This window comes from Camarhynchus parvulus, chromosome 26 (genome assembly GCF_901933205.1).
Source record: "Camarhynchus parvulus chromosome 26, STF_HiC, whole genome shotgun sequence".
Classification (NCBI taxonomy): domain Eukaryota; kingdom Metazoa; phylum Chordata; class Aves; order Passeriformes; family Thraupidae; genus Camarhynchus; species Camarhynchus parvulus.
The window spans coordinates 2,619,833-2,647,735 of record NC_044596.1 but is presented as its reverse complement, the minus strand read 5'-3'; the positions used below and the strand labels follow the sequence as shown (position 1 = coordinate 2,647,735).

At 44.9% G+C, this 27,903-nt stretch overlaps 1 protein-coding gene across 1 annotated transcript; it reads right to left on the bottom strand.

Annotated features, from left to right (window-relative positions):
* On the bottom strand, window positions 1-27,903 carry NGF (nerve growth factor). Its single transcript, XM_030965806.1, has 3 exons — window positions 27,579-27,903; window positions 4,306-4,436; window positions 1-852 (listed from the first exon to the last, which is right to left on the bottom strand). Exon 3 carries the CDS (start codon window positions 839-841, stop codon window positions 125-127), a length of 717 nt encoding a protein of 238 aa, XP_030821666.1. The 5' UTR covers window positions 842-852; window positions 4,306-4,436; window positions 27,579-27,903; the 3' UTR covers window positions 1-124.

Genomic DNA, 27,903 nt, shown 5'->3' with positions numbered 1-27,903 from the left:
TTTCCAAAAGAGTTTAATAAATAATGAGGTTCTTTCTGTACTGTATAAACTATAAATATACCATGCAGTCCTTTATAACTTAAAATAATTTACAGGCTGAGGTAGGGGGTTGGAGGGCGTGGGCTCAGGGCCTGGCTGCCTTCCTGCTGAGCACGCAGACGCAGGCGGTGTCGATGCGGATGAACCTCCAGGCCGCCTGCTTGCCCTCCATGGTCAGGGCCTTGACGAAGGTGTGGGTGGTGGTGCAGTACGAGTTCCAGTGCTTGGCGTCGATGCCGCGGCACCCGCCCGACACCGGCTTGGGGTCCCTGCACTTGGTCTCGAAAAAGTACTGCTTAAAGACATTGTTGTTGATGTTGACCTCGCCCAGCACCGTCACCTCCTTGCCCTTGATGTCGGTGGCTGTGGTTTTGTCCCCGACCCACATGCTGACGCTGTCGCACACCGAGAACTCCCCGCGGTGCAGCACAGGGTGCGTGCTCCTCCTGCTCCTCGCAGTCCTGTTGAGAGCCCCCGTGCCGCTGAGAAATCCCAAATTCCGGCCCTGCCCGGCCAGCGGCGGGGGCTCCGTGCTGAACAGCACCCGGGGAGAGCGGAAACGCCGCTTCCGAAAGATTTTGGGGTCCACAGTGATGTTTAGAGCTTCTCTGCTGCCAAGGCTCCATGTGGTGTGGCCGTGGGATGTCTGCAGAGCCTCCTGGGCAATGCGGTGTCGGTCGCTCTGGGTGCTGAGCAGGGAATGTTCTGCAGGAAACTCCAGTGGGGCATTGTCCTCTGACTTGGGAGCTGCCTGTGTGCCGATCAAAAAAGCTACAGTCAGAGTGTAGAACAGCATGGGCATTACGTTATGACCTAGAACGAGACAGAAAGGCACTGTTACTGTAGAGTGTAGAACAGCATGGGCATTATAGTATGACCTAGAACAGGAGAGAAGGGCACTGTTACTGCAGTCAGAGTGTAGAACAGCATGGGCATTACATTCTAACCTAGAAAAAGAGAGAAGGACACTGTTACTGCAGAGTGTAGAACAGCACATGGTCATTACACTCTGACCTAGAACAGGAGACAGAAGGGCACTGTTACTGCAGAGTGTAGAACAGCATGGGCATTACATTCTGACCTAGAATGAGAGAGAAGGGCATTGTTACTGTGAGGCAGGAGGGCACAAACTGCTGCTGTTCTGGCCATAAATTTATCAGATACCCAGGATCATACAGATTTCATCAGGTATTCATGTGAGTGCCAGATGTTGTTCTTCCGGAAGAGCTCATTCAGACAGCATCAGTGTTCTTAATAAAGCGAGAACATTAGAAAATAATAGCAAGATTATTATTAATTCCTCTGGTATTTGTCGTTAGAGCACTGTTTATGAAGCACTTGTTTGGTGTTATTAATGTGGAGACCATATGGTGACAGCATGTTCCCAGGAGTCAGATCTCTAGTGAGTTTTGCAGCAACCTTTTTGGCCGGGGCCGGTCTCTTGGCTGCACAGGAGTGAAAGCAGAAGCAGTCCCTTGGCTAGAACAGCTGTCCATTCCCTAAATTTGTCTGCAGAGGCGTCCTTGGGGCTACAGTGGGGGCCACCAAGCCAGTACTTCATGCCATTATCACACCCTCAGCAGCCACACTCACCTGCCACGGGGCAAGACCCTGCTGCAGGCTGGCTCAGCAGCCTCCAGCAGCTGCCAGCTCTCCCAGCTGCCCTTTCAGGACACACCACATCACTGAGTTAGGGCAGATAAAGCCCAGGCTCCTTCCTTGATGAGCTCAGGTATCTGTGTCACAAGGGCAGATGGGATTTTTCCACATTCAAGGGCAATTATGGGAGCACTGTGGAAACCAAACTACCTCTGCTTAGATACAGCACAGCTACAGCCATTGTGGCCAAAGTACTGGGAATTCTGGACAGGGAAACACCTGGTTTTTTTTCAGAATGCCACGAGCAAGAACTCCCCAAAAGTCCCTGCCGAGCAGATGCAGTGCCAGTGCTGGTCCTCCTTCAATCCAGAGGACAGGCACATCTGTTTGGGTGTGGAAAAATGCAAGCCAAATGTCTAAACCTTTGCTAAGATCCATTTCATGCAGGAAGAGCAGCAGCAGCAATACCTCGTTGGGCAACTACCATGTGCTGACTAATTCAGCCACATGTTGGGAATGAGAGACATTCAAAAATGCTCTGGAATTGCAGTGAAGGGCAGACATTGTATTTCCTCTGTAAAGACTTAATAAGCAGAGACAGGGTATAAACAGAAAAGCCCAAGTGAGGCTCCTCCCCGTCTCTTTGCCTTGTTTTCCTGACATGTCTCAGCTGGCCCCGAGCTCTGCCGTGGCTGGCCAGCAGGCAGGGAGCCCCAAAGCCACTGGACAAACAGGGTTTTGTACCAGAGGAATCAGGCTCTGCAGTTCCACTGTGATTTCCCAGAATTTCTCTGTGTTTTTGCTGGGTGTGGGTCAATTATGGTTGCAGTTCCCCCCCTCTGTGGAGCTTTGTCAGATTAGAATCCCAAGGAGCACTAAAGGACTTGACCAGGATGCTCTGCCAGAGCATAATCCTGTGGAAAATGCAGAACAACCCTAAGATGTCCCACAGGATCTCGTGTGTCTTATCTCAGACAGGAGCTGAAATGACATAAACAGCAAGGTTTGTGCAGGGCTGAGCAAACATTCAGGGAGACACCAAGTGAAGCAGTGACTGAGGAGGGAGGAGAAGCAGAGCCCTGGAGGGGAGGAAGGAAGAGAAAGGCCAAAAGCCGTGTGAGCACTTGTCTGTGCAACTGCTGGGCTGGAGGCATTGGAGACAAAATGATGACGAGGAGAGTCAAATGTTTGTCACAGAGCAAATCCTCACTGTTCCAAAGGCACTTTAATTTGTTTAAAGCAAGGCTGAGGGTTGCTGCTTTCCCACGTGCTGCTCGTGCTGGAGCACTCGTCATCCTCTGTATAAGGAAACAGAGCTGGGTGTAGCTCAGAGCTTGGCTGTGCACCGTCCAGAGAGTAACCCCTTGTTCCACAAGCAAAATAAAGTCAGATGGTTCATTACATCTCTCAAGAGTCAGCTTTCCCGACAGAAATGTTAATGGAAAAGGTTTGCAGAATAAAATCCAGGCACAATTTCGCCATGCCAATAGCAGCCTCAGTGTATTGTGTTTATGCATAAAGCCTTTTTTTATTATTTCCTTCTATAGGAAAGAGATGCTGCAATGTCAGCAGAGAGCTGGTTCTGGTTTTGTGCTATACAAGATTTGCTGCTCTAAAATGCAGCTACATTTACCACCCTTCTCTGGGTTTTTGTGTTGCCTGTGCTGAAATTTTTGATTTAAGGCCATTAACACAAAAGCAGAAAGACCTTGCATGCCTTTTTTCTTTAATTGCCTTGCATTTCCTCTCCTTGTGCTAAATCGTTCTGTGGAGTGTGGCCCAAACATAGACAGAATGTATTTGGGATACATAATAACTTCTCAGGATTCAAAGTGGAACATTTTTTAGCAATTAGTGAGTTAGTGGAGAATAGAAACATTAAAAAAGTGAACTCAACTTGATGACAACACAGGCAAGAGAAGTTAACATTAAAGAATAGATGTGCCCTGGGCTGTGAGGGTTGTGAACTCTTTTGCTAGCACACAGAGGTATTTTACAGGCTATTTTGGGGAGTTTGGGGTGTCCCTGCCCATGGCATGGGGTTGGAACAGAATGAACTTTAAGGTCCCTTCCAACCCAAACGATTTTGGGATTCTATGATTCTCTCTCCAAAACTTGTCCCATAATTAGTTATTAGAGCCTCTGATGGTGCTTTCTGGAGATGCTCACAGGAGATGCCTCATGCAGCCACCTGGACTTGCAGGGGATGTGCAGCTGCCAGTTCCAGTGCTGGGGGTCCGTGGGTGTGTGATGGGAACCCTGGGCACAAAGGTGTGGAGGGATGGAATGTAAGAAAATAAAGATAGTGCGGAAGGTAATCTCACACCTGAGGAGTTGCAGCTGTACTAATCACCAAAGATTAAGAACAGACCTGCCCTTAACAGGCCACAGCTGTGTCCAGTAAGAAGAAGAGTGCTACAAAAGAGTTGGAGTTTGTTGGCTGTGCTGTGAAGAAGAAGGAGTCAGTGTTGCAAGGAGCTGCCCATGAGAAATCACTGAGAAGGTATGGGAGCTTTGCAATAAGATGACAACACAAAGGTTATCACAGGCATTGTGATGCCAAAGTTACCTCACCTGTGCTAACCCCACTTCTGTGCTGGGCCTGTGTCATGAACTGTTACCCTGGCCCTGGGGGACTCCAGGCTGCTGTGGCAGAGTGTGGCTTACCTGTGAGGAGTGGACTGCACAAAGAACTGCTCCCCCAGCAAGGTCCTTATTTCATCCAGAGCTGAGCCGGGCTGGGCTGCACCTTGCCATGGGGCCCTGCTGCTCCTGCCAGCTGTGTGTGCTGTGGGTCACTAGGGCAGAAGGGTTTGTGTCAGTAATCAGCCAGTAAATCAGAGTTCTCAGTGCCATCCCCCATGGCAGCAGGGGCACAGGGACAAACCCCCCTGGCTTTCTGAGCTGTGCCTTTTCTTGATGTCACAGCATCAAGGGAAACTTGTTCCACTTGTCCAAAGCACTTCCAGACTTTGCAGAGCAGCACATTTGTAAGACAGGGCTGCCTTTACTCAGCACCTTTACTAGATTATGGTTATTGATCCACTGCTTCCCACTCCTCTCAGACACCTCCCAGGCTCAGCAAACCCAGGAGTGGGCAGCAATAGCTGATGGCACTGCACAGCAGCCAGGCACAAAGCAGGGCTCACAGCCCCAACATCTACTCTGGGAAACAAATCTGGTTACAATTAAATTCAGGAGGAGAATCACAGATTGCCAGACAATTATCTGATTATGGCTGATATTTGAGAAGAATTGAAGATACAAAACTCACAGGCACTTAAAAGCAAAAATTTTGATGTTTGCTGTGTTGCTGCTGTAAGAGCAGCAATGACTCCAGTCCTAATCACTACATTGGGAATGGTCATACAGACCCCAGCTAATGGCAAACCATTCTTTTCTTCACCAATTAAATCCAGCACACTGACACCTTCTCAGCAAAACACATTTTCTGGTTGTAAATTTATGCCACTGAGAGGGATAGGAATAGTATTTTATTAGTCTTATTATTCAATAGCTTATCTGCTCCATTTCATAAGGGAAGTAGAGGTTGGATAAGGTAAATAGGGGTTGGATAAGGTACTCCCGCACTGCAAAAATCCTGCTGCATCAGACTGAAGTGCATTTGCTAAGGAGAACAAGCTGCTAATGCAAAAATATTAATTGGGCTCACTTTCCACCTGCACAGTCTGTCAGTGGGAGCACTGGCTGCCAGCAAAGGCAGCCACTGGGTTTGGCTCTCACAACACCCAGGTACAAGTTCCTTGATGTTTAAACCTCCAGCTGAAACCTTCCCAGGCTGTTTCCATCAGAGCAGGGCACAGGAGTCACCCTGGTACGTGCACAGTGGTTTGGGCTCCCTGCCTTGCTCTGGGGCTGTGGCTCAGGCTGCCCCTGGCTGTTGCAGGGTTTGGGAGCTGAGCTGCTTCCACTCATATCAGTGTGTCAGAAAGGTCACACAGAGTTCCAGAATCCAGAGGTTCATGCTACAGATGGAGTATGCTGTGTTTTTGCAGGAATGTACAAGTGAAGTAATAACCCTTTCAGTGAACTCTGGAGAGCTGAGTACCAGTAATGCTAGAGCTATAATGTGCTGGCCACTGCCAAAAATAATCCAACAACTTTTCCAACTGTTCTGCCACCCTAAGAAAACACTGTTTCAGTTCCAACTGGCTGGTTTTTAACCACAAAAGCATTTATTTTCAGCAGGACTTTTTTTAAAAGTTCTTTTACTGTCTTTTTCCCGGATTCCTGGCTGTGGTGGAATCCAGTAAATGATGCAGTGTTATTCAGCATCCATAGACTATTCCTCTGTTTTACCACTCCCAGACATTCATAAAATATCCTAGTGAAGTGAGTCTTTCTTCAGGATGTACCTGTATACAGGATGGCAGACCTGTGGGTAAAAAAAATCTCACATCTCACTTCAGTCTTATTTCTTAGTCTCAGCACATGTGGAGTAGAATTAAAGAGCCCCAGACTGGAATTCCAGGATTCCATAATTCTGGAATTAGGGAATGGTGTGGAGAAATGGGTCACATCAAAAAGCAAACGGTTCTGTGTCTTGAAAAGCTCTTTGCTTGCAGGATCTCTACGTGCAAAAAGTGCCAAACAAAATATGTTTAGGGAATTCCCCTTTTGTTAAAGTTACCCGCAGAATCTAAGGAAAAATGGACAAACAGGGAATATTGCCTGGAGAGTTATTAGGAATGAGAATTTAATAAATTTACTAAATTAATTGCTTCCAATGAGAACAGCAGTCAGTGCAGCCTTCTCACTGCACTTGACCAGATGCCATTAAAGCAGCTCCTACACTGAGAAAAGATAAATTAATGCTTATTTGTCTCAGTCAAGCACAGCAAGTAAATTATTTTCTAAATTAAAATAAACATAGTCAATAAACATAAGCATAGAATGTTGTAATCTAAGGCATTATACAGTTTGGAATGTTGTTTTCTGTCGTTCTTGAAGTTGTTGGCATATTTTAGGGATGTGTAAAAAATAAACAGAGCTGCTTGGCTGTCAGTGCAGCAAGTGGGATCGTGGAGGTCACCAAAATAAGCAACAAGTAGTGAATTAATTTTCTCTCATTGCTTCTGGTAGTGAGAGAGAAATGAGGGAGGCAGCTGCTGCTGAAGTTGCTGGTAAAGAGAAGGTGCCTCTGGCACATCTCTCATGGAAACATTTTCACCAGCATATGTTATATGAATTAAAATTTAGCAGTAGCAACTCAGGGAAAAGATTTCTGAGCCCTGGGAGGCCTTGAAGGGAATCCTGAAGCCATTATGACTAAGAGCAGTGTCAGAGGCACAGCTTTGCCTTGATCTTAGCTGATGAGCAAGAAAATGGGAATCTCTAATGTACCCAACATTTCATTCCTCCATTATATCTGCAGTGACTCAGCCTGTAAATAAGAGGTTTATGACTGCTGGAGAGCCAGCTGGAAGATACCTGTGTCTCATACACTTCCTTTTTTTTTTTTCTTTTTTCCAAATGCCTCCAGCATTGAAATTTTCCTTTGAGGATTTCTAGGGAGAGCAGTAGACTGAGAAAAATTCTGCCCTGCAGCAGGGAGCATCATCATGTCACCATGATCCTCCTCGTCATCAGGATGTGCACCCAGCATTTGCCTCCAGAGCTCTGACTCAGCCTGGGCCCAGGCAAAGATAATAACAGGGATGGTTCACAGCCCACTGAGCCTCTGGGAATTTGGGGTACTTAGGGGGTAATTGCTCCATGAGTCTCAGCCCATCTCTGGAGGCGTTCAAGGCCAGGCTGGACAGGCTTGGAGCAGCCTGGGATAGTGAAATATTCCTGCCCATGGCAGGGGGTGCAGTCAGGTCATCCTTGAGGTTCCTTCCAACCCAAACCATGCTGTGATTCTGTAGGGTGGGGATGCACCAAATGCAACAATTCTTAATGTTTATTCTCTTTTTATTGGGGTATAAGTAATGGAAGTGGCTTATTTGCAAGGACCTAATTTCATCCCTTCTTTCATTCTGAACCAGTCCATCAATATTTCACCTGCTGGTTTCTCTGTAGAGAAGTCCAAAGAGATGAAAAGTGTCTTTCCCATCACCTTCATTGACACCCTATTCCCTCAGAGCATTTGGTGCTGAGTGAGGCCGTCTGCTGGGAGAGATCCAGCTGGAGCCACAGCTGGAGGACAGGAGGTGACAGATCTGGTGACACGGGACAGGCACAGCTCACCTTTAGAAGCCTCATTTTAAAACTCCTGACTGGTAAAACAAAATCAAAACTTCTAAGAATATAATCACTTGTTTTACTTCTCAAATTTGTTTTACAGTGTTTGGCATCATGATACTTTGGCCTGTAGAACTTGCTCATGGGAATTCAGAGGCATCAACAGTCATGTAAAATGTGATTCCTCTGGGAAAAACCACATGATCTTGGGTCAGGGTGGCTGTACCAGCAAAGGGTTGTGACAGGATGCAGCCCTTGCTGTGACAGATTGGCTGTTAGTGAGTGTTAAACACACACTGAGCCACCCTGACAGAGCAGAAAGCTTTATCCTGCTGCAGATAACAAAACCAAACTGACAGTTGTTAAATAAAAGATAAAGAAATTGTCTCGGTCAAGATAAAAATCTCTTTAAGTAAAGTGAAGGGAAACACATCACTTACAAAACTAGTGACAAACTGAAAATAAATGGCAGGAAACAGCTTTTGGAGGAGCATGTGAATCTGATTCTCCTGAAGTCAATAACCTCAATGCATAAAGCTGGTAAATTAAATGAGCTAGAAATAAAAATCCTGGCTAGAAGTAAGTTATAGGAGCATACCAGGGTTTATATCATCCCTATATTATTATCCAGAAAGCAAATCCTAAAATCGATGATTGGCATGTGATGATTGCTTTGGAACTTTCCATATCGCCTTGGAGCTGGATATATATATATTTTATAGGACTCCAGGGTTTCATATATCCTAATTCATAGGCACCAAGTAGTGACTAAAGATCTCAGGCACTAACTGACAGGAAAACTACTGCAGGATAAATGGGATAAATCCATCCATATAAAGTTGCTGCCTCCATCCTACCCAGCTGCACCCAGGATGGGATTGCTGCTCCCTACAATCCCGGTCCAAACACAGCAGGACTCATTCCTATTGCTGCTTAAAACAGTGAGTCCAAAGACCTTCCTGGGGCTGGAGCATGGCCTGCCCTTCTCCCCTCTACACCCTTCCCAAAGGGATTTAAATTTGGGAATAGCTGGCTTGCTATATTTGGCCCCGAGGTTTCCAATACAAAATTACCAGGAATGAAAGAACTGGAATTTCAGACTTCACAACACTACCAAAATCAAACTGGAATTCAGCTGGGAACAGAAAGTATGAGGGCAGTCAGACTGTGATGTTACATCCCCTCTTACAGCCAAGAGTAGTTAAGGCAGAAAAATACAATATCTTTAGGGCCAGTAAACCTTTCCAACTAGTGATCTTATTCCAGCTATTCAGAAGGGAATATAAATCCTGATTCTTTTCCAAACCCTGATTAATAAGAACCAGCTGAATCCCAGCAGCAATGCTAGCATTTCATTTTTATTCAGGCCCATAATTTTCATTTATATTCTCCTTTTTCACTTTTCTACAACTGCATTAACAAACTTGAACACAGGCGATTTTAGCAATCGCACGTGTTGCAGTGTAAGGCATCAATGTAGTGCCTCCAAAAATGAGGTAGAAAGCAAAAATGAGCTGGGATGTCATGATCCCATTCCCAAAGGTGGACTCCATCATCTTCAGAGTTTCTCTGGATCATGAATTTGGAAAAGAACATTATGTAAGGACAAGGAGCTGCCATAAATTATGGCCGTGACTTTTCAGACGTTCCCGTTCTATTAATTATTTACATCCAAAAGGAATTTTATCTTCTACAAATCTTCCAGTGTGTTTATAACTATTTTCAATGACTCAATGATATTTTAATGGGGCAGGAATTCTGAGAAGTTCCAAAGGGAAGCTGAAGGGTGTCTGTGCTTGGCAAGTCAGAGTACAGAAGGATGCAGCAAAGGATAGAGTTGAGAGAACTTTAAAATCTCTGTTCTGCTGAACTGAGGGCCTGGCTGCACCTGATAAAAACTTCTGTAGCTGCAGCAATTCAAACTGATGTGCTGGACTTTTTTTTCCATTAAAAAACCCTTAAGGATATAGACAAAAATCTACAAAATTAAATCTTATGACATGGAGGTGCTCTTGTGTTCACTCAGAGTGCTGAGATAGGGAAGAAACATCAATACTGGAATGGAATATTGCTTTGCTTGTGTAGGATTTTTCCATCCAGAAATGTCGAGTGGTTTTACAAACACTTAATAAAATTATCCTCCCCACTCACTTATGATCAGTAGAATTTACTTCTGTAGCATGTGAAGAACCCAAAGAATAACACAGGATTCCTGCCAAGCAGTAGCAATGTTCCTCTTCTCCGCTGCCCACCTTCCTTTTGTTGTTTTTTTTTGGTTTTTTTTTTGTTGTTTTTTTTTTTTAATTTCTAGGTTATTCTTTCCCATTTTTAAATCTATTTTACTTTCATGAGACCTACAGAATCAAATTGCCTTCTTTAGGGATTGAATTCCCTCTCTTATGATTTACTTTACATTACAATAGGAAAATCATGACAAAAACCCCTAAAACGACACCTTTAGAAATTGAATTCCTTATTTTTATTGCAGCTGGAAATGGATATTGACCCCAGAGCAGTCACAGTCATTCTGTGCCCTTCTTTTTATAACTCTCAAGGCACAGGCATAATACTTTGAACTATAGAAAAATGTTAATATTTTTCCTCAAACAGCATACCCCAAGGTGAATTGTGTGTACAAAAAACCTCAGTCATTGGGCTGTTGCTCATTAGCTGTTTGATTTCTGTATTTTTGACATATCCTGTACATTTGAGAAGCTTATTTCCATATTTTCTGGACAACTGAACATAAACTTTATGTCCTGCTGTACAAGAGGTGACCTCCAGGATTTGGGCAGATATTTGTATGTCTGCTTATTTCAAAGCCTGAGTTTTTTCTGCAGATTGTAAAGATGTGGTAATGCTCAAACCCTTGTATTCCACCTGCCTTTCCCATTTGAAATTGAGTTCGAAACAATTGTTTTAGAATTCCTAAGGACTCCACTGCAGAGATGTGAAATACAGTGCAGATGTAAATAAATAGTAATATACTAATATATTATAACATTAAAAAATATATTAAGTAACAGTCTTAGTGTTAAATCTAAACGAAGCAAATACTTTACTTGGGTGCAAGGAAAACTTTCAGCTTTGAAGTTTTTTTGCTACTTGCTGGTGGCTTAAAAATTTAGTTACCAAAGAGGTGGAAAAAAGGGTTTTCTTTCCCTGCACAGCAGGAACCTCTTAGATGTGGTGTAGTTTTGAAATGAGAGGGTAAAAACCTCCTAAGAAACAGGGTAGAGATTTCCACAAAAAATCTGGAAACACCACCAAATAAAACAAAGTCAACCACAGAAACACTGAGTTATCAGATTGCAGTGTCATCTTGTAATGTTCTCTGCAAGCACAAGTAGTTCTTGCAGGAGAAATAGGAGTCTCCTGTCATCTAGGGTCGTTTACCAAGAAAAACATGAGGTTTTTACAATTGCTTAGACCTTTCAGATATTTCCCCTAATGCCAGGGCACATCTGAGCGCCATCAGAAGGAAACAAGCAAAGGAGGTTTCACCTTGCAGCTCCTGCGCTCCAGACAAGAGTGCTGCTTCATTTTCCATGAAGAGACAGAGCTGCTTTGTAAACTGTGCTGCTGCTGGAATTTTTACCCCTGGGCTTTCATACTTTGTATGTCTGTACTCAGCACTTGCTGAGGATTAAAGCCTGCTCTCTGTGGAAGTGTGTTGACACCATGCAAAATGCTCCATACCTACATCTTTCCCCTGTATATTTATCTGAGCTCAGCCTGGGAGATCGTCTTGATTACTTGGCAGCAGAGTAAGCCACTGCAAAGCACAAGTGTTCAGGATGTTTGGGAAACTGATCCTATTTCTTCCCATGCTTTTATTTGCCTTATTGTCCTTATTTGTTCATTGTATTTTAGTATCTGCATGCCTCAAGTGGTAGAAAAACAAGAGTGGTTTTGCCAGGGTTTGTAATCCATGTGAGTACCAGCTCTTCTCTCTTTACCAAAACCCTTTTCTGCACCTTTCCTTATGGAGTGGATGGATTAAAAAGCAGCAGGAGAGTGAGACAGCCATCCCTAAAAATCTGTTCTCTGGCTCTCTCACTCCTGCCCCTGGTCATGCCTGTGTGTTGACATCCTCTGTTTTGTTTCCTCTCCAGCTCCAAGTGCTGCTCCACGTGCTCTCTGACTCTTTATCTGCAAGGCTCCTGCCTTCTCCTGTCACACATTGAGCCCAGCTGCCTCAGAGCTGCTGCCCCACACAGGCCTGTCTGCAGCACACCTGGGACCTCTTCAGCATCTTGGCTTTCATCTGCTGTGGAAGGTATTTACTCCTTGCTGTATGATTGTTTGAACTCACTGCTGCATTAACTCACAATGCCAGACAGCTCTAAAGAGGTGTGGTAACAAAATGTGATGGATTCTGTACATTAGCAACAAAATACATATTCAGAGAAACTAATCCAAGTAGTGTTTCCTTGCACTGAGCTAGCACAGAGATTGATTTAGGTGTTACTTCATTGCTATGCTCTGAGAATCTCAGCTCTCCTTCAGCTGCCACCCCACCACCAAACCTGAGGCCAGAGGAGCACAGCCCAAACTTCAGCACTCTCAGCATCCTGAGTGTGTCAGGCAGCTGCTGCACAGCAAATCTGCTCATGCTCCCAGAGAGCAGAGACAGTTTGAACTGGGGCCATATTTCATATTTCAGCTGGACCTTGTGGGCTGCTGGGCACAGACCCAGCCAGCAGTGGGGAGTAGGAGTTTTCCATCTTTGTATTATGTCAGAGTCTGAGGGGAGGCAGCTGCTGTGGATGTTTTAAGATAGGAGGTTTTTATTCCCTGCTCAGCCATTTAAGGTGAAATGAAATTTAAGGTAACATTTCAGTGTGGGAAGGGGTTTGTTTGTCTGGATCTTGAACCTCTTGGAGCCTGACAGCTCTGGAATATCCTCACCTCACACAAAGCTTGAAGGGTGTAACACACACAGAAGTGAATGATGCTCCCTTGCTGGGAGCCTGCAGCTGTGTCTGGAATAAATGTCTTTGAACATTTATTCAGCTCTCCTGGCCACAACAGACCCTCTGTGCAAAAGGACAGCTCAACAGAAGAGTGTCTGTAAAGGAAAGATCAAATCCTGTCCTGTGCTGTGGGAATCCTTCAAGCACAGAACAGAGAGCAAAGAAGTTTAAATGAAGTTCAGCAACCTTTGCTTAAGAACAGGAAACAGGGAGTTGGACTGACCTGGCAGTCTCAGCAGCTCTTATAAATCTGTGTTTGGCAACTCACTTGTGTGAGGAGGATTTGAAGGGTCTTTACATTTTCTGGCATCATCTGGTGGTTGAAAGCATTTTTGCTTCAGTACAAATGATAATGGGAAAGATACCTCTTGTTCCTTTAAACCATGCCCTTGAGTGTTTCTGTCACATTTTCTAGAACTCTCTTTGGCCCTGCTCTGAGTCTGAACAGCTCTGAAACCCTGAATTGCAACACAGTGCTATCACTGATAGCGCTGGACATCTTTGAACTACTCATCCTTCATCTTTCTGTGGGGCTCACTGACTTCCCTGTTATGTGGACTTGGAAATTAAGGAATTCCTATAAAAGTAAGCCAGGATTAGAAGATTATGTCTACCATTATATGTCTACCAACATATTATTTTCCTTGGTACCTTTTATTATATTAGATATGAACCTTTTTTCCCCCATTTCCACAGTGAGAACAATCATGGATTGAATGTGGGAGCTCTTGGACTGGGAGGATTAAACTGCTGTAATGAGTTTCCTCAATTTACATTCACCAAAACAGTCTTGCAGAAACTGATTAAACAAAACTTAGTGCTGTGTCACAACCTTAGAGAAAACAGGGGGAAGGAGTGAGGGCAGGAGGGGCTTCTGAAACCTGTGGAGTGGTACCTTGATATAGCAAGGAGAAGCTACAGAACTAAAAACTTTGTAAATAAAAAATCAAGGCTGCATCCGGTAAGTGAAATACAGCTTGAAGTTCACAGGATCATTAAGGCTGGGAAAAACCTTTAAGATCATTAACAGAGCAATGTCATGTCCACCACTAAACCACATCTCCAAGCACCACCACATCTACATGTTTTTTGAACATTTCCAGGTATTCCACTCCACTAGTGCCTAGGGCAGCCTGTGGCAATGCCTTCAGTGAAGAAATTTTCACCAATATCCAATCTTCCCCTGGCCCAGCCTGAGGCCGTTCCCTCTCCTCCTGTCCCTGTTCCCTGGGATAAGATCCCAAATCCCCCTGGATGTCCCCTCCTGGCAGGGAGTTGTGCAGAGCCACAAGGTCCCCCCTGAGCCTCCTTTGCTCCAGGCTGAGCCCTCCCAGCTCCCTCAGCCATTCCTGGTGCTGCAGCCCCTTCCCCAGCTCCATTCCCTTCTCTGGACATGCTCCACTTAGATCATGCTTCTTCAGTTTAACAAGGAAAAAATGCTGCAGAAAAATGCACATGTGCTCCTGACAGGACAAGATATTGGGAGCCTTTGGTTGGCAGGGACACCTTCCACTGTCCCAGGCTGCTCCAGGCCCTGTCCAGCCTGGCCTTGGGTACTTCCAGGGATCCAGGGGCAGCCCCAGCTGCTCTGGGCACCCTGTGCCAGGGCCTGCCCACCCTCACAGGGAACAATTCCTAATTCCCAATATCCCATCCATCCCTGTCCTCTGGCAGTGGGCAGCCCGTCCCCTTGTCCTGGCACTCCAGACTGTCCAAAGTCTCTCTCAGGGCCCCTTTAGGCACTGGAAGGGGCTCTCAGGTCTCCCTGGAAGTTTCTCTTTTCCAGGCTGAGCATTCCCAGCTCTCCCAGCCTTCCCTTGTAGGAGATGATGTTGATCCCAGTACAAAATGGAGCCTGTTATTCCAACCAGCGTGGATAAAAAGTCAGGGCCTGCATGGAGGAGAACTATCTTTGTGCAGGCTTTGATGTTAAAAAATAGTAACTTGAACTCACAGATGTACTGATTACCCTGCTAAAAGAAGACGTGGAATCTCTTCTCAGAATTATAGCATTTTAATTAGAAGAATGTGAGCAAAGCCTTAATCTTGTTAGTAGGGATAGATACGGATGAGGCAGAAACAAAATCCACAGCAACACAGTCCAAACACAAAAAGCTGTCTTGGAGGTTGGTAACAGCACCAGAACTGCTCCCTGCCCCTGCTTTTCCTGCAAGACTAAGCTTGACACTGACTAAGTTGGAAGAAATTGCTCTTCTGCCTTGTAGCACTGAGCTACATCACACACAGCTGTGTGAAAAAAAATAGCTGAAATGTGGGAAAGGTACTTCAGGTTTACAAACCAAATCCACAGATACTCGATTATTCTCTTTAAAGTTCCTTTGAGCCCTTCTAAATTCTTGTGACATTCAAGGATCAATAAGAATCTCATCTGTAGCTGATTCTGACAGATGTTAATCTTTGCCTTGGCTTTGCAGTCTGCCTGAAATAGTACTTGTTCCTTCATGTCAGGCCTCTGGCAATGCTTACAGAGCCAGGATTACAGTCTCCAGTCAATCCCATTTGTACTGTCATTAACTTTCTAAACTGTTCCCCATAGCTGGCAACCTTTCCATGCTTGGAGATCTACTTAGTGGGAAGCTGGGAGAGTGATGGGTTTTGCCTGTCTGGGATCATTGTGCCTTTAATTGAGATTTGTTTAATTTTGTCATTAAGTCCATTTACATTATAGGCATTTCATGACCATGATTACACACTGTGACTGTACCCTGGCTGTGTTTTGTGCCATTTACCTATTAAAGAAAGAGAAAAAAGCTCTGTGTTTACTTAAGATTTTTACAAGTAGCCTTTGTTTTTTTCTTCCATTAACTTATTTAATAAATTAATCTGATTTTTGGATTGGAAAAAATTGCTCATCTGCAGGTTCTGTGCTGTGTTTCTAAGAAAGTTATTAGATTTACTTGGCAAAATACAGGTGAGGATTCAGTACTTGCTTGTCTGGAAGGAATTGTCAGAACCCATAAACATGATTGATTCTAAATTAGGGACAAATCTCAATCAGAAAGCAACAGGAATGGGAACATTTCTCCTGCAAACAAGGAGTTTATGGTGAGCAGGAATCCCTGGTTGCAGCTTTGCTTTGTGTGTCCCTCAGTCCCAGAGGTGTGGGAGGGCTTGGAGCAGGGGGATCCAGTGAAAAGTGTCCCTGCCCATGGCAGGGCTGGAATGAGATGAGCTTGAAGGTCCCTTCCAGCTCACACCAGGGTGGGATCTGTAATTCCATGATTCTCTGACAGGTCAGGTGCTGGATTTTGTTTTTTTCATCCAGGACTCCAACAGTCAGGGGTGCAGGTGACTTTTCCTTCTCCCAGAATGTGAGTCAGGGGTGAGCAAAGCTGTGGGAGTTACAACATGAGCTCGATAGTGATCACTCCAGCAGCTGGGGAAGCCAAAGTCTTGCTTCTTAGTAGGAGAAAAGAAAGCTGGTTAATCAGCTGAGTCATCCTGCTCTGCCTCACTGCTGGTATGAGTGGCATTCCCTATGGATCAGCCTATTCTGAGGGAAAAGCCAAACCATAATCAAGGCTAATTGACTGAGCTCAATCAAATGTTTCAAAATACCACCCATGAGTTTGACATCAAATAAAAAGCAGGGATATTCCCAGTCAGACAGTTAATTGCTTCCTGGAAACCTGTTCTTTGCAATAATTTGAAGATTTTCACCATGCTCCCTTTTATTTCCATTCCCTAGGCTTACAGTGCAATGTACAGATTAACAGACTGGAACAAGACACTTGCCCTTTCACCTTTCTTCCTTCTGAATGGTGCTGCAGTGCTGCCTTGTCTCTGAGATAGAAAATTTGCAGCCTCCAGGAGTTAAAACAACTTTTTAGAAGGTTTTAGAAAGATGAATAATACCAACTTCATGCAGCTATTAGTACTAGCACTAAAAATTGCAGTATTTTAGAGCAAAGCAAGTAGGCTCTTCAGTCATTATGTTTAGAGAATTAATCCCAGAAGGATATTTCTATGGGTTTTGTTTCTTACATTCAGCAGAAACTGTTTCAAAGCGGAGCTGAAATGTCAGACTTGTTACAAGAGTTTGTCTAGTGGAAAATAACGGTGGAGTTTAAACATTTGTCTGGTTCCTGATGTGCCCCAGGTTGTGTACAGTGATGAAAAATCAGCAGCACATCTGTAAATGAATCATCATTTTCCCTGCACGCACATGGTTGCACAATTTTATCAGCTGCTTGCTTTGATGAATATTTGATATTTGTCATGTGTAGCTATCCCATCCCATTGTAATATCAGAAATTCCAAGCACAATTAACAGCTGAATTTGATGTCACAGTTAACGAGCCACAGTCCTCCTGTGACCCAGGGCAGCAGCACACAGGCTGAGCCAGCCTTGAGTCAGCAGTGACAGCAGGGCTGCAGTCACAGCACCAACATCTGGCTGCAAACCCTGCAGCTGGATTGGGCATCTGCTCACCTGGCTGGGTGTGCAGAGCAGGTGGCAGGACCTCAGGTGAGGCCCAGCATTAGAAAGAATCAATATGGAATCCTGGAATGCTTTGGTTGGAAGGGACCTTAAAGCTCATCCAGCTCCAACCCTGACACCTCCCACTGTCCCAGGCTGCTCCAAGCTCCATCCAGCCTGGTCTTGGGCACTGCCAGGGATCCAGGGGCAGCCACAGCTGCTCTTGGAAACCATTCCAGCCCCTCTCCACCCTCACAGGGCAGAATTCCTTCCCAATATCCCACCTAAACCTTTGAACCTTTCTGTCCAAGCCAGTGTTTGAGTTTCACAAGGAATCTGGGAATGCTGAGTCCAGAACTTCTGAAGTGCTCCTTTGTAGGAGCATCGGGGATAGGATGGTTGGGATGGATGGAGATGAGAGATCTCTGCAGCCAGGGCTGGGAACTTGAGGTTTATTGCAAAGGGCCTGGGTGCAGGGCCCTGCTGGGAGCTGCCAGCCACAGCTGGAGCAGGCCTGAGAGAAGAGAGGGGGAGAGAGGATGAGAGAGAGCGAGGTTCCCATTACAACACCATAAATCTTCTTCTGTGCTGAATATTCTAATTCTCACTAACCAATCTGGTACAAGATACAAATCCTATAGCATTTCCATACAGCCTATAAGAATCATTACATTACCACACTGTGTTACATTTTAAACCCTAAAAACTCCTCTTTGGGCCCCTTCTGCCAAGCTGTAGGGTCTGCTCTGACCCTTGGAGCTGTCTGCAAGCAGAGGGTGTTGTTCCATCAAAAGGGGATCACCTTCAGCTGGCCACACCATTGTTTTCCAGTTGTTCAGTAACTGAGGGATCTCAAAGCTTGCTTTCATTTCAATCTCCCTTATAGTTTCTATATTCTCAAAATCTTTTGCCAGACAATCATATTTATAAGGCTTTCCTGTTTCATCTTCCCCAACACTCCTTCAGTTTCTGGGATCCTCTGGGAAGGTCCTGCTGGGACCCCCCAGCCCTGGGGTGTGGGTTTGGCCTTTGTTGTGGGGCATTGGCCACAACAGGGGGTGCAGAATGATTTCATGGGTGTGGTGGTGTTCAAGCAAAGGTTGGGCTTGATGATCTTGGAGGTCTTTTCCAACCGTAATGATTCTCTAATAAATTCCATACTCTTCCCCCACATAATCATAATTCTGGTTTGGATTTCACTTAAAAATCATCACTCTTGTGCAGCAGGACATGAACACAGGTACCACAGGGTTCACACCTTCTGTAGCTCCACAAAACACATCCAGAAAGCTCCCAGATCTGAATTTCCATGGGGGTTGTGCCAATATTAATTAGTACAAATAACCTGATAGATTTGAAATTAGCTGTCATTATAACATTTCACCCCATATGTAACCAAGTATTTTCCTTGTCTGGATATTTGCTGTGCACCTTGTATTTATTACAGTGTTATTTGTTAATGCTTTTGTGTGGTGAATCAGTTGTCAGGAAGAATCATTGTGGTTACAAAAAAGCAGTTTTATTGTGAACTATAAGGAAGAAAATATGGATGAATATGGAGTGGGAGGAGACAGAAGATGACATTTGTAGCCAGATGTGATTTGTAGTATGAAAATATTAAATGCTGTTGAAAAGTGAGACGTCACTGATTATTGACATAATTGTGGCAATAGGAATAAATTTTTCTTTGGTATTTGTCTATTTTTGCTACAATTTTCCTCAGATGATGAATACATGAAAATTTTACATTGTCTAACACAAAAAACTGGCCTTTTTATTCTATTTTTTTAAATAACATATGTCTAGCAGATTTCTAACTGAACCGCCTTTTTCAAGAAGCCTATTGTGACTGAATTTTGCATCTTTCAACTTTTCTCTGGGGTTTCTTTGCATTAGTATTAGGTTCAAAGCAATAATCAAGGTCTAAGCCTCACAAGATCATTTTTTGCCTGCTTAAAATGAAAACCAGAGGGGAATTTTGCTGATTAGGTGTGTATTTTATTTCTCTGCACAATGCCAGAGTTTAAATACATGTCACTTGGAAATGAGCTTTTGCAAATTCAAAGGGAGAGAGATGAACTTTAAATCTAAACTTTAAACCTCACATCAGTTTTCCTGTGGCACTGGAGATGTGTTATTTCCGCAGAAAGCATTTCCTTTTGCTTTCAAGTGATGGCACAAGCAAGTGCCGAAAACTGAATTCAAATTACTCAAATTCTTTCTAAAATTTAAAATCCTGAACAAAGGGGAGAAATTCGGCAGGTCATTAAATGGTTTGCTAATTTCTTTGCTTTCAAAGAGGAGGGAAGAAATGAGAAGGAAAGGGCCACACACTTTTCTGTCTCAGAACACACAGAAAAAAGAAATGGTCTCTAGAACAGCCCTGCCCAGCACCAGGAACGTGCACCCAGGCAGAGCTCGTGGATCAAACTCCCTCTGATGCTTTGGATTCTGGATGCTTTGCCAAAACCAGAAACTCACACTTTTGGCACAGATAAAATGTCCTGGAATGTAAGGCTGAGCAGTGACCCTTTGCACTCTCCTCTTTACAGCCTGTGCCTGAGAAAATGATGAGAGGAAGGTTTGGCAGGAGGGACTGGGCAGGGAGGGTTTGGATCCAAGCAGAACAAAAACGTGGATGTTGAATGTTCAGAGCACTGATAACACCAATCATGGGATTCCAGGATGGTTTGGGCTGGAAGGGACCTCAAAGCTCATCCCATTCCACCCCTGCCACAGGCAGGGACACCTTCCCTGGACCAGGTTGATCCCCAGTAATGAGAGAAGGGATGGAAAAGATTTTTGACACGGAAAATAAACCCACACCTCACTTCAGTGGCTTGTTCTGTGCTGATTTATTTCTCTTGACACACTTCATGTGCTTTCTCCTCCCAGGTAAGAAGCGCAGTTACTGTGATCAGTTACTGATTTCCCTCAGTTTTGCTGAGGAAAACGGAGAAAATTGCCAACTCTGAGCAGAAACAAGAATAATCAAATTATTCTTTTTAAAGAGAACCCTTCAATGTCCTCTCAGCACAGGAGAATGACCAGGTGAAGGGAGTGATGTCTCTGATAGGGACAAAGAGAAGATTCTAGGAGCAAGGTGAGCAAAATCTCAATAATTCACATAAACAGATTGTGTGGCTCTGGGAATGCACCCACCTCAAACTCCTGGCTGGTCTGGTGCTGGGACATAGAATGTCCCAAAAGGATCATGGAATAATGGGCAGGAAATGATGCACTGGGGAAGTGCAGGCTGTGTCATCCACCACAGGGCAAAGCTCTTTGTGAACAAGCACAGGTCTTTTCTCATACCTGACTCATCCAGCACATAAAGACGTCAAAGAAAAAGAATAAAAGCTACATTTCAAAATAGAAAAACATATATTCTGTGAGCCAGAGCTCTTAAATGTATCATAATCAAAATATTACGTAGCAATGAGGTGCCTGGCAAAACTATGTTTCAAAATAGAAAAACATATATTCTGTGAGCCAGAGCTCTTAAATGTATCATAATCAAAGTATTAGATAGCAATGAGGTGCCTGGCAAATCCCCATCACAAAAATTTCTGAAGAACTCTTTTTTTAAAAAAAAAAAAGAGCCTGGATCACATATGGTTGTGTCAGGAACAAAATAAAACAGTCAAAGTGAAGCAGTGAACCAGACCAACAAAAAAATCACCTTTCTACTTGTACAACAGACGAAATACAAAGTGATTAAGAACTGAAAAAATCAAAATAGTAGTTTTTCACCTTGCAAAGCCATACTTGGCAAATAGAAAGTTATCAAGCACGTAATCTGCTTCCTGGCTGTATTTACACTAATTTACTCATTGGAGGTCAGAACTGTCAGAATCTGTGTAATCTTTATAAATTTCCTGGGCAGTTAAGAAGTTAATGAAGGCAATTTTCACTGCATCCTCTTTAAGGCAGCAACATTTCTCACCAATATGGCAGATCAAAAGAAATGACCAGCCCTGAGTTCCAAACCAGATTCATTTTATCCATTAGTCATTCATTTAATTCATTCCTTTGATTTTATTCTTGGAAGAGCTTCATGTTTGCATAACATAAATGGTCATTATGGTTTAGTGGGCATCGTGATGTTTGTCAAAGGTTGGACCTGCTGACCCTGGAGGTCTTTCCCAACCTTAATGATTCTGTGATTCTGTGATTTTGTCAATAATACGTCAACCAAGGCCCAAAAAGCAAACCAAAGAACTGGTTTTACTTTCTGGTTGTTTTTTTGTCTGTCTTTTGTGCTTGAACCCCAGTTAGGATTTTGATTTCTAGCAAGTCAACGGGAGCAGAATCTGAACTTTTATTGGCACATTGTTATGGACCCCATGGGGACAGGAAATTGGATTTTGGAGCCAGGAAGATAAATGAGGGAAAGACTTTTTGGAACCAGTTTACGGTCTGTGTTGATGTTCAGTTGTAGAAAACCCCTGAATAAAAGAAATCTTGGACTACCTCAAGTGGTCTGATCACTGCAGATTTGATTTCTGTCACACTGAGAGGGGATTGTGTCAGGGATTGGTTGGAAAGTCCAGGCCAGGGAGCTCCTCACCTTGGTGAACTGTCACCTTCTCCCTTGGTACATTGTCACCTTCTCCCTTAGTGCACTGTCACCTTCTCCCTTGGTGCATTGTCACCATCTCCCTTGGTGCATTGTCACCATCTCCCTTGGTGCACTGTCACCACCTCTTGTGTGTCACCTTCTCCCTTAGTGCATTGTCACCTTCTCCCTTGGTGCATTGTCACCATCTCCCTTGGTGCACTGTCACCACCTCCCTTGGTGCATTGTCACCATCTCCCTTGGTGCACTGTCACCATCTCCCTTGGTGCATTGTCACCTTCTCCCTTAGTGCATTGTCACCACCTCCCTTGGTGCACTGTCACCTTCTCCCTTGGTGCATTGTCACCATCTCCCTTGGTGCATTGTCACCTTCTCCCTTGGTGCACTGTCACCACCTCCCTTGGTGCACTGTCACCATCTCCCTTGGTGCTTTGTCACCACCTCCCTTGGTGCACTGTCACCTTCTCCCTTAGTGCATTGTCACCTTCTCCCTTGGTGCTTTGTCACCACCTCCCTTGGTCACCTTCTCCCTTAGCGCATTGTCACCACCTCCCTTGGTGCACTGTCACCTTCTCCCTTGGTGTATTGTCACCACCTCCCTTGGTGCACTGTCACCATCTCCCTTGGTGCTTTGTCACCAACTCTGTTTCCTCCAGGAAATGCCACTGTGAAATATGGCAGTCATGTCCATGAGAGATGACAAGGAGGAATGGCTTTACACTGACAGAGGGCAGAGTTAGATGGATACTGGGGACAAATTCCTCCCTGGGATTTTGGGCAGGCCCTGGCACAGGGTGCCCAGAGCAGCTGTGGCTGCCCCTGGATCCCTGGGAGTGTCCAAGGCCAGGTTGGACAGGGCTTGGAGCAGCCTGGGACAGTGGAAGGTGTCCCTGCCATGGCAGGAGGAAGAATGGGGTGAATTCCCTTCTCACCCAAACCATCCTGGGATTTTATGTGATAAAACCTATCCCAGCAACAGACAGTGTGTGCCTACTACATCCTGATTTGGGTCATCTGGTGGTGTCAAGCACTGTGCCATAAAATCTCAAAGCATTGTTGGAAATGCAGGAGCCTGGGGGAATAAAGGAGAAAGGTGATAAAAACTGCCTCCAAGATAAGGAAAAGTCAGAGGTCTTTTATTCAGTCAACAATGGCCTGGGGCAACTCAAAGGATAGCAGAAAAGCCAGCAAATGTTATTTCAAACTACCTGCTGCAGTCATTTGAATTTAGACATTATGGCAGAGCCTCCTTGGTGTGTATTCAGGGCCTGATTTCTCCTTGCACTGGGAACTTCCAGCTGTGTGCAGGCTCCAAGGACTGAGCAGCACTTTGCTGATTTTCTCCTGCTGTTCAGCCCTGGTGTGATCTCAGTGTCTCTCCCAGGAGCTGTTCTGACTCTGGGCTGCTGGAGCCAGCTCTGGATGTCCTTGGTGACTCCCCAGCTCTCTGCCAATGCACTCAGGTTCTTGGCATCCAGGATTCTCTGCTGGCATTGCCATTCTCTGCTGCATTTCTCAGGGTGATGCAGTTCTCAGAGTGAAAGGTTATTGTCAGTGTAATTAATGAGGCATTGCCCTGCTACTTTTTCCTTGAGATTTATTTGTGCATAATATTTTTAGTGGAAGCTGTTAAAAAAGACCTGAGTTCAGTAAAAAAATTCAAATAAGATGCCAGCTCCATTTGAAGGCCACATTGAGATGAAACGATATTTCCCCATTTCAGTGAATTTCACAAGATGCCCCAGGATTCACAGGCCCTTCTCCACTGTCTCAGAGAGAGAAAATCACTGTAAATCTCATCACTGATGTCTTTCTGTAGTGGTAACATCCATGAACACTGGCCTACACCTAATCCTTGAGCAAACACCAAAATGAGGGATGTATTTTACCTTTTGCCATTCTTTCACCAGTGAACTGGCAGCCCACAGCAAATATTACACAGTCACCTTTTTGGGGTGGGGTAGGTGGAGTATTTGACAGCTGAAGCACCAAGGAGGAGGAACTAGAGCAGCAGGTCAGGAATTCTGCCTCCTGCAGCCCCTGGGGGTGGCTGGGGAGTGGGGGACACATGGGCAGCAAATCCTTGGGCTGCTCTCCCACCCAGAGGTTGTTCTGGAACCACAGCCTGATGGAGCCACAGGCAGCAGCTTTGCTCTAAGTGTGCCTAAGTGCTCCCTGAGCCCTGTGACCTGCCATATCCATGGGGAAAAATTCCAGAGCTCACTTATGCCCAGAGAGAGGAGTGCCTTGTTTTGTTTGCCTCCACTTTGCCACCTGCCAGTTTTATTTCCTGCTCCTCGATTTTTGACAACAGCCATTTCCTCTCTACATCTTAAGGACAACTGTGACTATAAATATCTCCCTCACACCCCTGCTCAGCCATCTCTTTTCCAGACTTAGAAATCATAATCTCTGTAGTTTCTCTAAATACAGAAAATGTTCCAGGCTTTCATCATCCTGCACCTTTCCTTGTTTTACTTTATACATTTATCCTTGTAACCAGTGACCAGAACTACCGGCAGTACCCAGGATTTGGGGTTGGGATGGGTTTATATTGAGGGTCTGAGATCTTCTTTCCCCAAAATTCCTTTAGTATTAGTGTCCCTGGGCAGACAAGTGTGCACGTAACTCACAGTGATTGATACTGTAATCTCTTGGCAACAGCAAAAAATGATCCTGCTTTGCTTGACCACATAATTTTTGTGAATAAATTCACATCCACACACACACACACAAATATTTAATGAATTCTGTGGGGCTGCACAAAGGACATTGTGGGGAGAGAAAAAGCCACAACACATCCCACAGGACATCTGTCCCTGACCTTTGGTTGGAGAAATGTTCTCAAACGCTTTGGCCTCTGTGACCCTGCTCAGGTCAGACCCAGCGCAGGGAAAATTTCCTTCTGGCCAGGGCAGGGATGCAGTTGTAGGAGCGTTGGTGCATGGCTTTTTGCTCCCACAGGAACATGGAATCATTCAGGTTGGAGAAGACCTCTAAGAAGATTGAATCCACACAGCACCACTGCCCCATGTCCCAAGTGCCACACCTGGGCATTTCTGAACACTTTGGGTGTGCGGTGACTCCAGCACTGCCCTCAGTCCCAATATCTGGTAACCCTTTCAGGAGAGAAATTTTCCATAATACCCAACCTGACCCTCCCCTGGCACAACTTGGGGCCAATTCTTGTCCTGTCCCTGTTCCCTGGGAGCAGATCCCGACCCCCTGAGCTGTCCCCTCCTGTCAGGAGTTGTGCAGAGCCACAGGGTCCCCCCTGAGCCTCCTTTGCTCCAGGCTGAGCCCTCCCAGCTCCCTCAGCCCCTCCTGGTCCTCCAGACCCTTCTCCATCCCCGCTGCCCTGGGACAAGTCTTTTTTCTTTCTTTCTTTCCACAAGATGAATTGGTGGGAAGAGGTGTTGCCCCTTTTTCAGGGAATAGAATGAGATTTAATAAATATTTGGGTGTAACAAATCCTTTGCCCGAGCAGCTGCCGGCAGAGGTCAGCCTTGCTGTAGCTGGGCTGGAAGGGGTTGAGTTTCCCTGGCTTTTATTGGCCCCACATTTGGGATTGACAAACATTTCTAACCCCACCAATCCAGCACTCACTGTTGCTGTTAGAGCACTGAATCTTTTGGAATGAAACCATGGGTTTTAGTAACCCTTTATGTTATTTTTTTCTTTATCAGCACTTTGTTTGTAAAATGTAGATGAAAAAAAAAATCAAACATTTCTGTTAACTTCTTAAAATTACCAGTATTTTTTTCAAGTGCCTTTAATTTAAGTCAATAATGCTAATTAGTACATATTCAATATTCTCCTAGTCCTAAAAGCATTTTTTAAGGAAACAGAAAACCAATTAATAGAATCTATGCTTAAAGGAACATTTATATGGCCAAAGCCATGGAACAGTAGGGAAATTTATGGGCTTTACTCTATTGATTGAAACAATCTAGTTTTTAATGTATTCTATTTGACCCTTGTTCTAGACATCCCATTAAATACAGACATTTTACACTTGAAAATGCTAATCTGAATACATATTTTAGGACTTTTACTAAACTAATTTTTAAATTAATATCTTGTGGTTATTTCATAGGCTGCTCAGTTACCCCGTGAAGTAATTGTTTATTTAGCATGTGGGTTAAAATGATGCTTGTGCTCATTGTAGCTCTCCGCTGAACTTAAAGGAAGACATCTAAAAATATAATTCCAGATTTTGGTGGGGAAAAGGGGCACTGCTGAGCTACAAGGATGAGGAAATACAGCCACAGTTACTTTCTTTACCACCTTGTTAGGAGGGCCAGATCCCTCCGGGGTGAGTGGCTGGGATTGATCAAGCTGTGAAATCACTGGTTCTGCACAGATGTGTCAGGGGGCTCCTCTCCAGACCTCCAGATTTGTTTTAAAATGATTCATATCTATGGTTATTAATACATTCTAAGGCCTTTAGAGTATTTCTTATCATACTTGAGAACTCTCCAATATATTTGATTCATCGTTCAAATCCCTTCGTTCCATCCCTGTAATCTCTTGGGGAAGTGCAGAAAATGTTGTAACCCTCTGAATTTCAGACAAAACTGCCTGAAATGGCAGTTGGCAGGGGGATTTTAAAAGCCTGTTTTCCACAATATCTGAACCAGCTCAGAAGTGCCACGAGCAGGAATGTACAGACAAGTCAGCTCCCTCTCTGTCTTATTGCAGATAATTGTCACATTTTAGTTTGGCTTAGTAAAAAAGTGCCCCAAAAACTTTATAGTGATACTCTAATGCATGAAAACATCCATAAATTATCTGTCTAACAGCCACAATGCAACTTCCAAGTTGTGACAACTTGGAAAACCAGCCTGACAAGCACGCTCACTTTTGGTGTTTTTCTAAAACTTCTTGAGCTTTATAAGGAGAATTTAAATTGAAGAAAGAACCCAAGCACAAACACTTTTTGTTCTCAGCACACAAATTCCTTCTGTCTCCCTGCCTGGGGTCCCTGTTTTTATCTGTGAGCAGTGTCTCAGCTAAAACAGTGTTATCACCAGCTATAAATCAATAAACATTGTCAGCTCCATCCTGTCACTACACACAGGCAGCAGGGAGGTCGTGAGCTTTTCCAAGTGGACATCCCAGAGGATACACGGTCGCTGCTGAAGCACTGCTCTGTCTGCAGCTAAAAGGATCCTGCCTTGGGTCAGTCACGCTTTGATTTAGCAGAATTCCTATTTATTTATACTAATAAAGAAAGAAAGGAGTTTTTATCTAGACTAGAATTATCACAGGGTGAGGAAAAAAAGAAATCAGCCTCAATATTCAGAACAAAGCCAGTAAAGAATTTTCATATAGGTGCAACTGCTGTAGAATGCAAATAAAACTAAGTTCCCATATACCTGGATAAAAAGAGTAAGAACACTTGCATTTCCCTGAGATTAAGCTGCTCTGGCTAAAGACGTTTTTCAAGCTCTAAGCTTATCCGCAGCTGCCCCACCAACACCTTCCAGATGTGCGTGCGGCCAAACCTGCCTTGAGCAGATGCGATTTTCCCTTCCACCAACCCGCAAGCAAGCAGCGAGCGCTCCGTGCTGCACAGACATCCCATCCCACCGCATCCCACCGCATCCCACCGCATCCCACCTTATCCCACCGCATCCCAGCGCATCCCATGGCTCCCGAGCCTCCTCCGGAGCGCGGAGCCGGCTCTGGCCGCGCTCCGGGGCCGCGCTCCGGTGCCGCTCCCGCCCCGCTCGCTCACCTGGGAGCCGCAGCGCTGCCCGAGGCTCCCCGAGGCTGTCCAGGCTGTCCAGGCTGCTGTGACACCCCTGTCCTCGGCCCCCGTGAGCCATTCACATCGCCGCTGCCGTGGCAGCCTCATTCAGCGCTCGGGGCTCCGCTCTGATTCACGGCGAGCCGGCTCCCTCTGGGTCCTAGCGCTTGTGGACGTGTGGGAGCTGCACGGGCTCGCAGGAATTCAGCGCTTGGCTCGCTGCCGAGCGCAGGCAGGGATGCACAGATGTGCAGTGAAAGTTTCAAAGCCTTGGCTGCTCTGGGAGTGCGCTCGCACAACGCCCCGAGAAGGC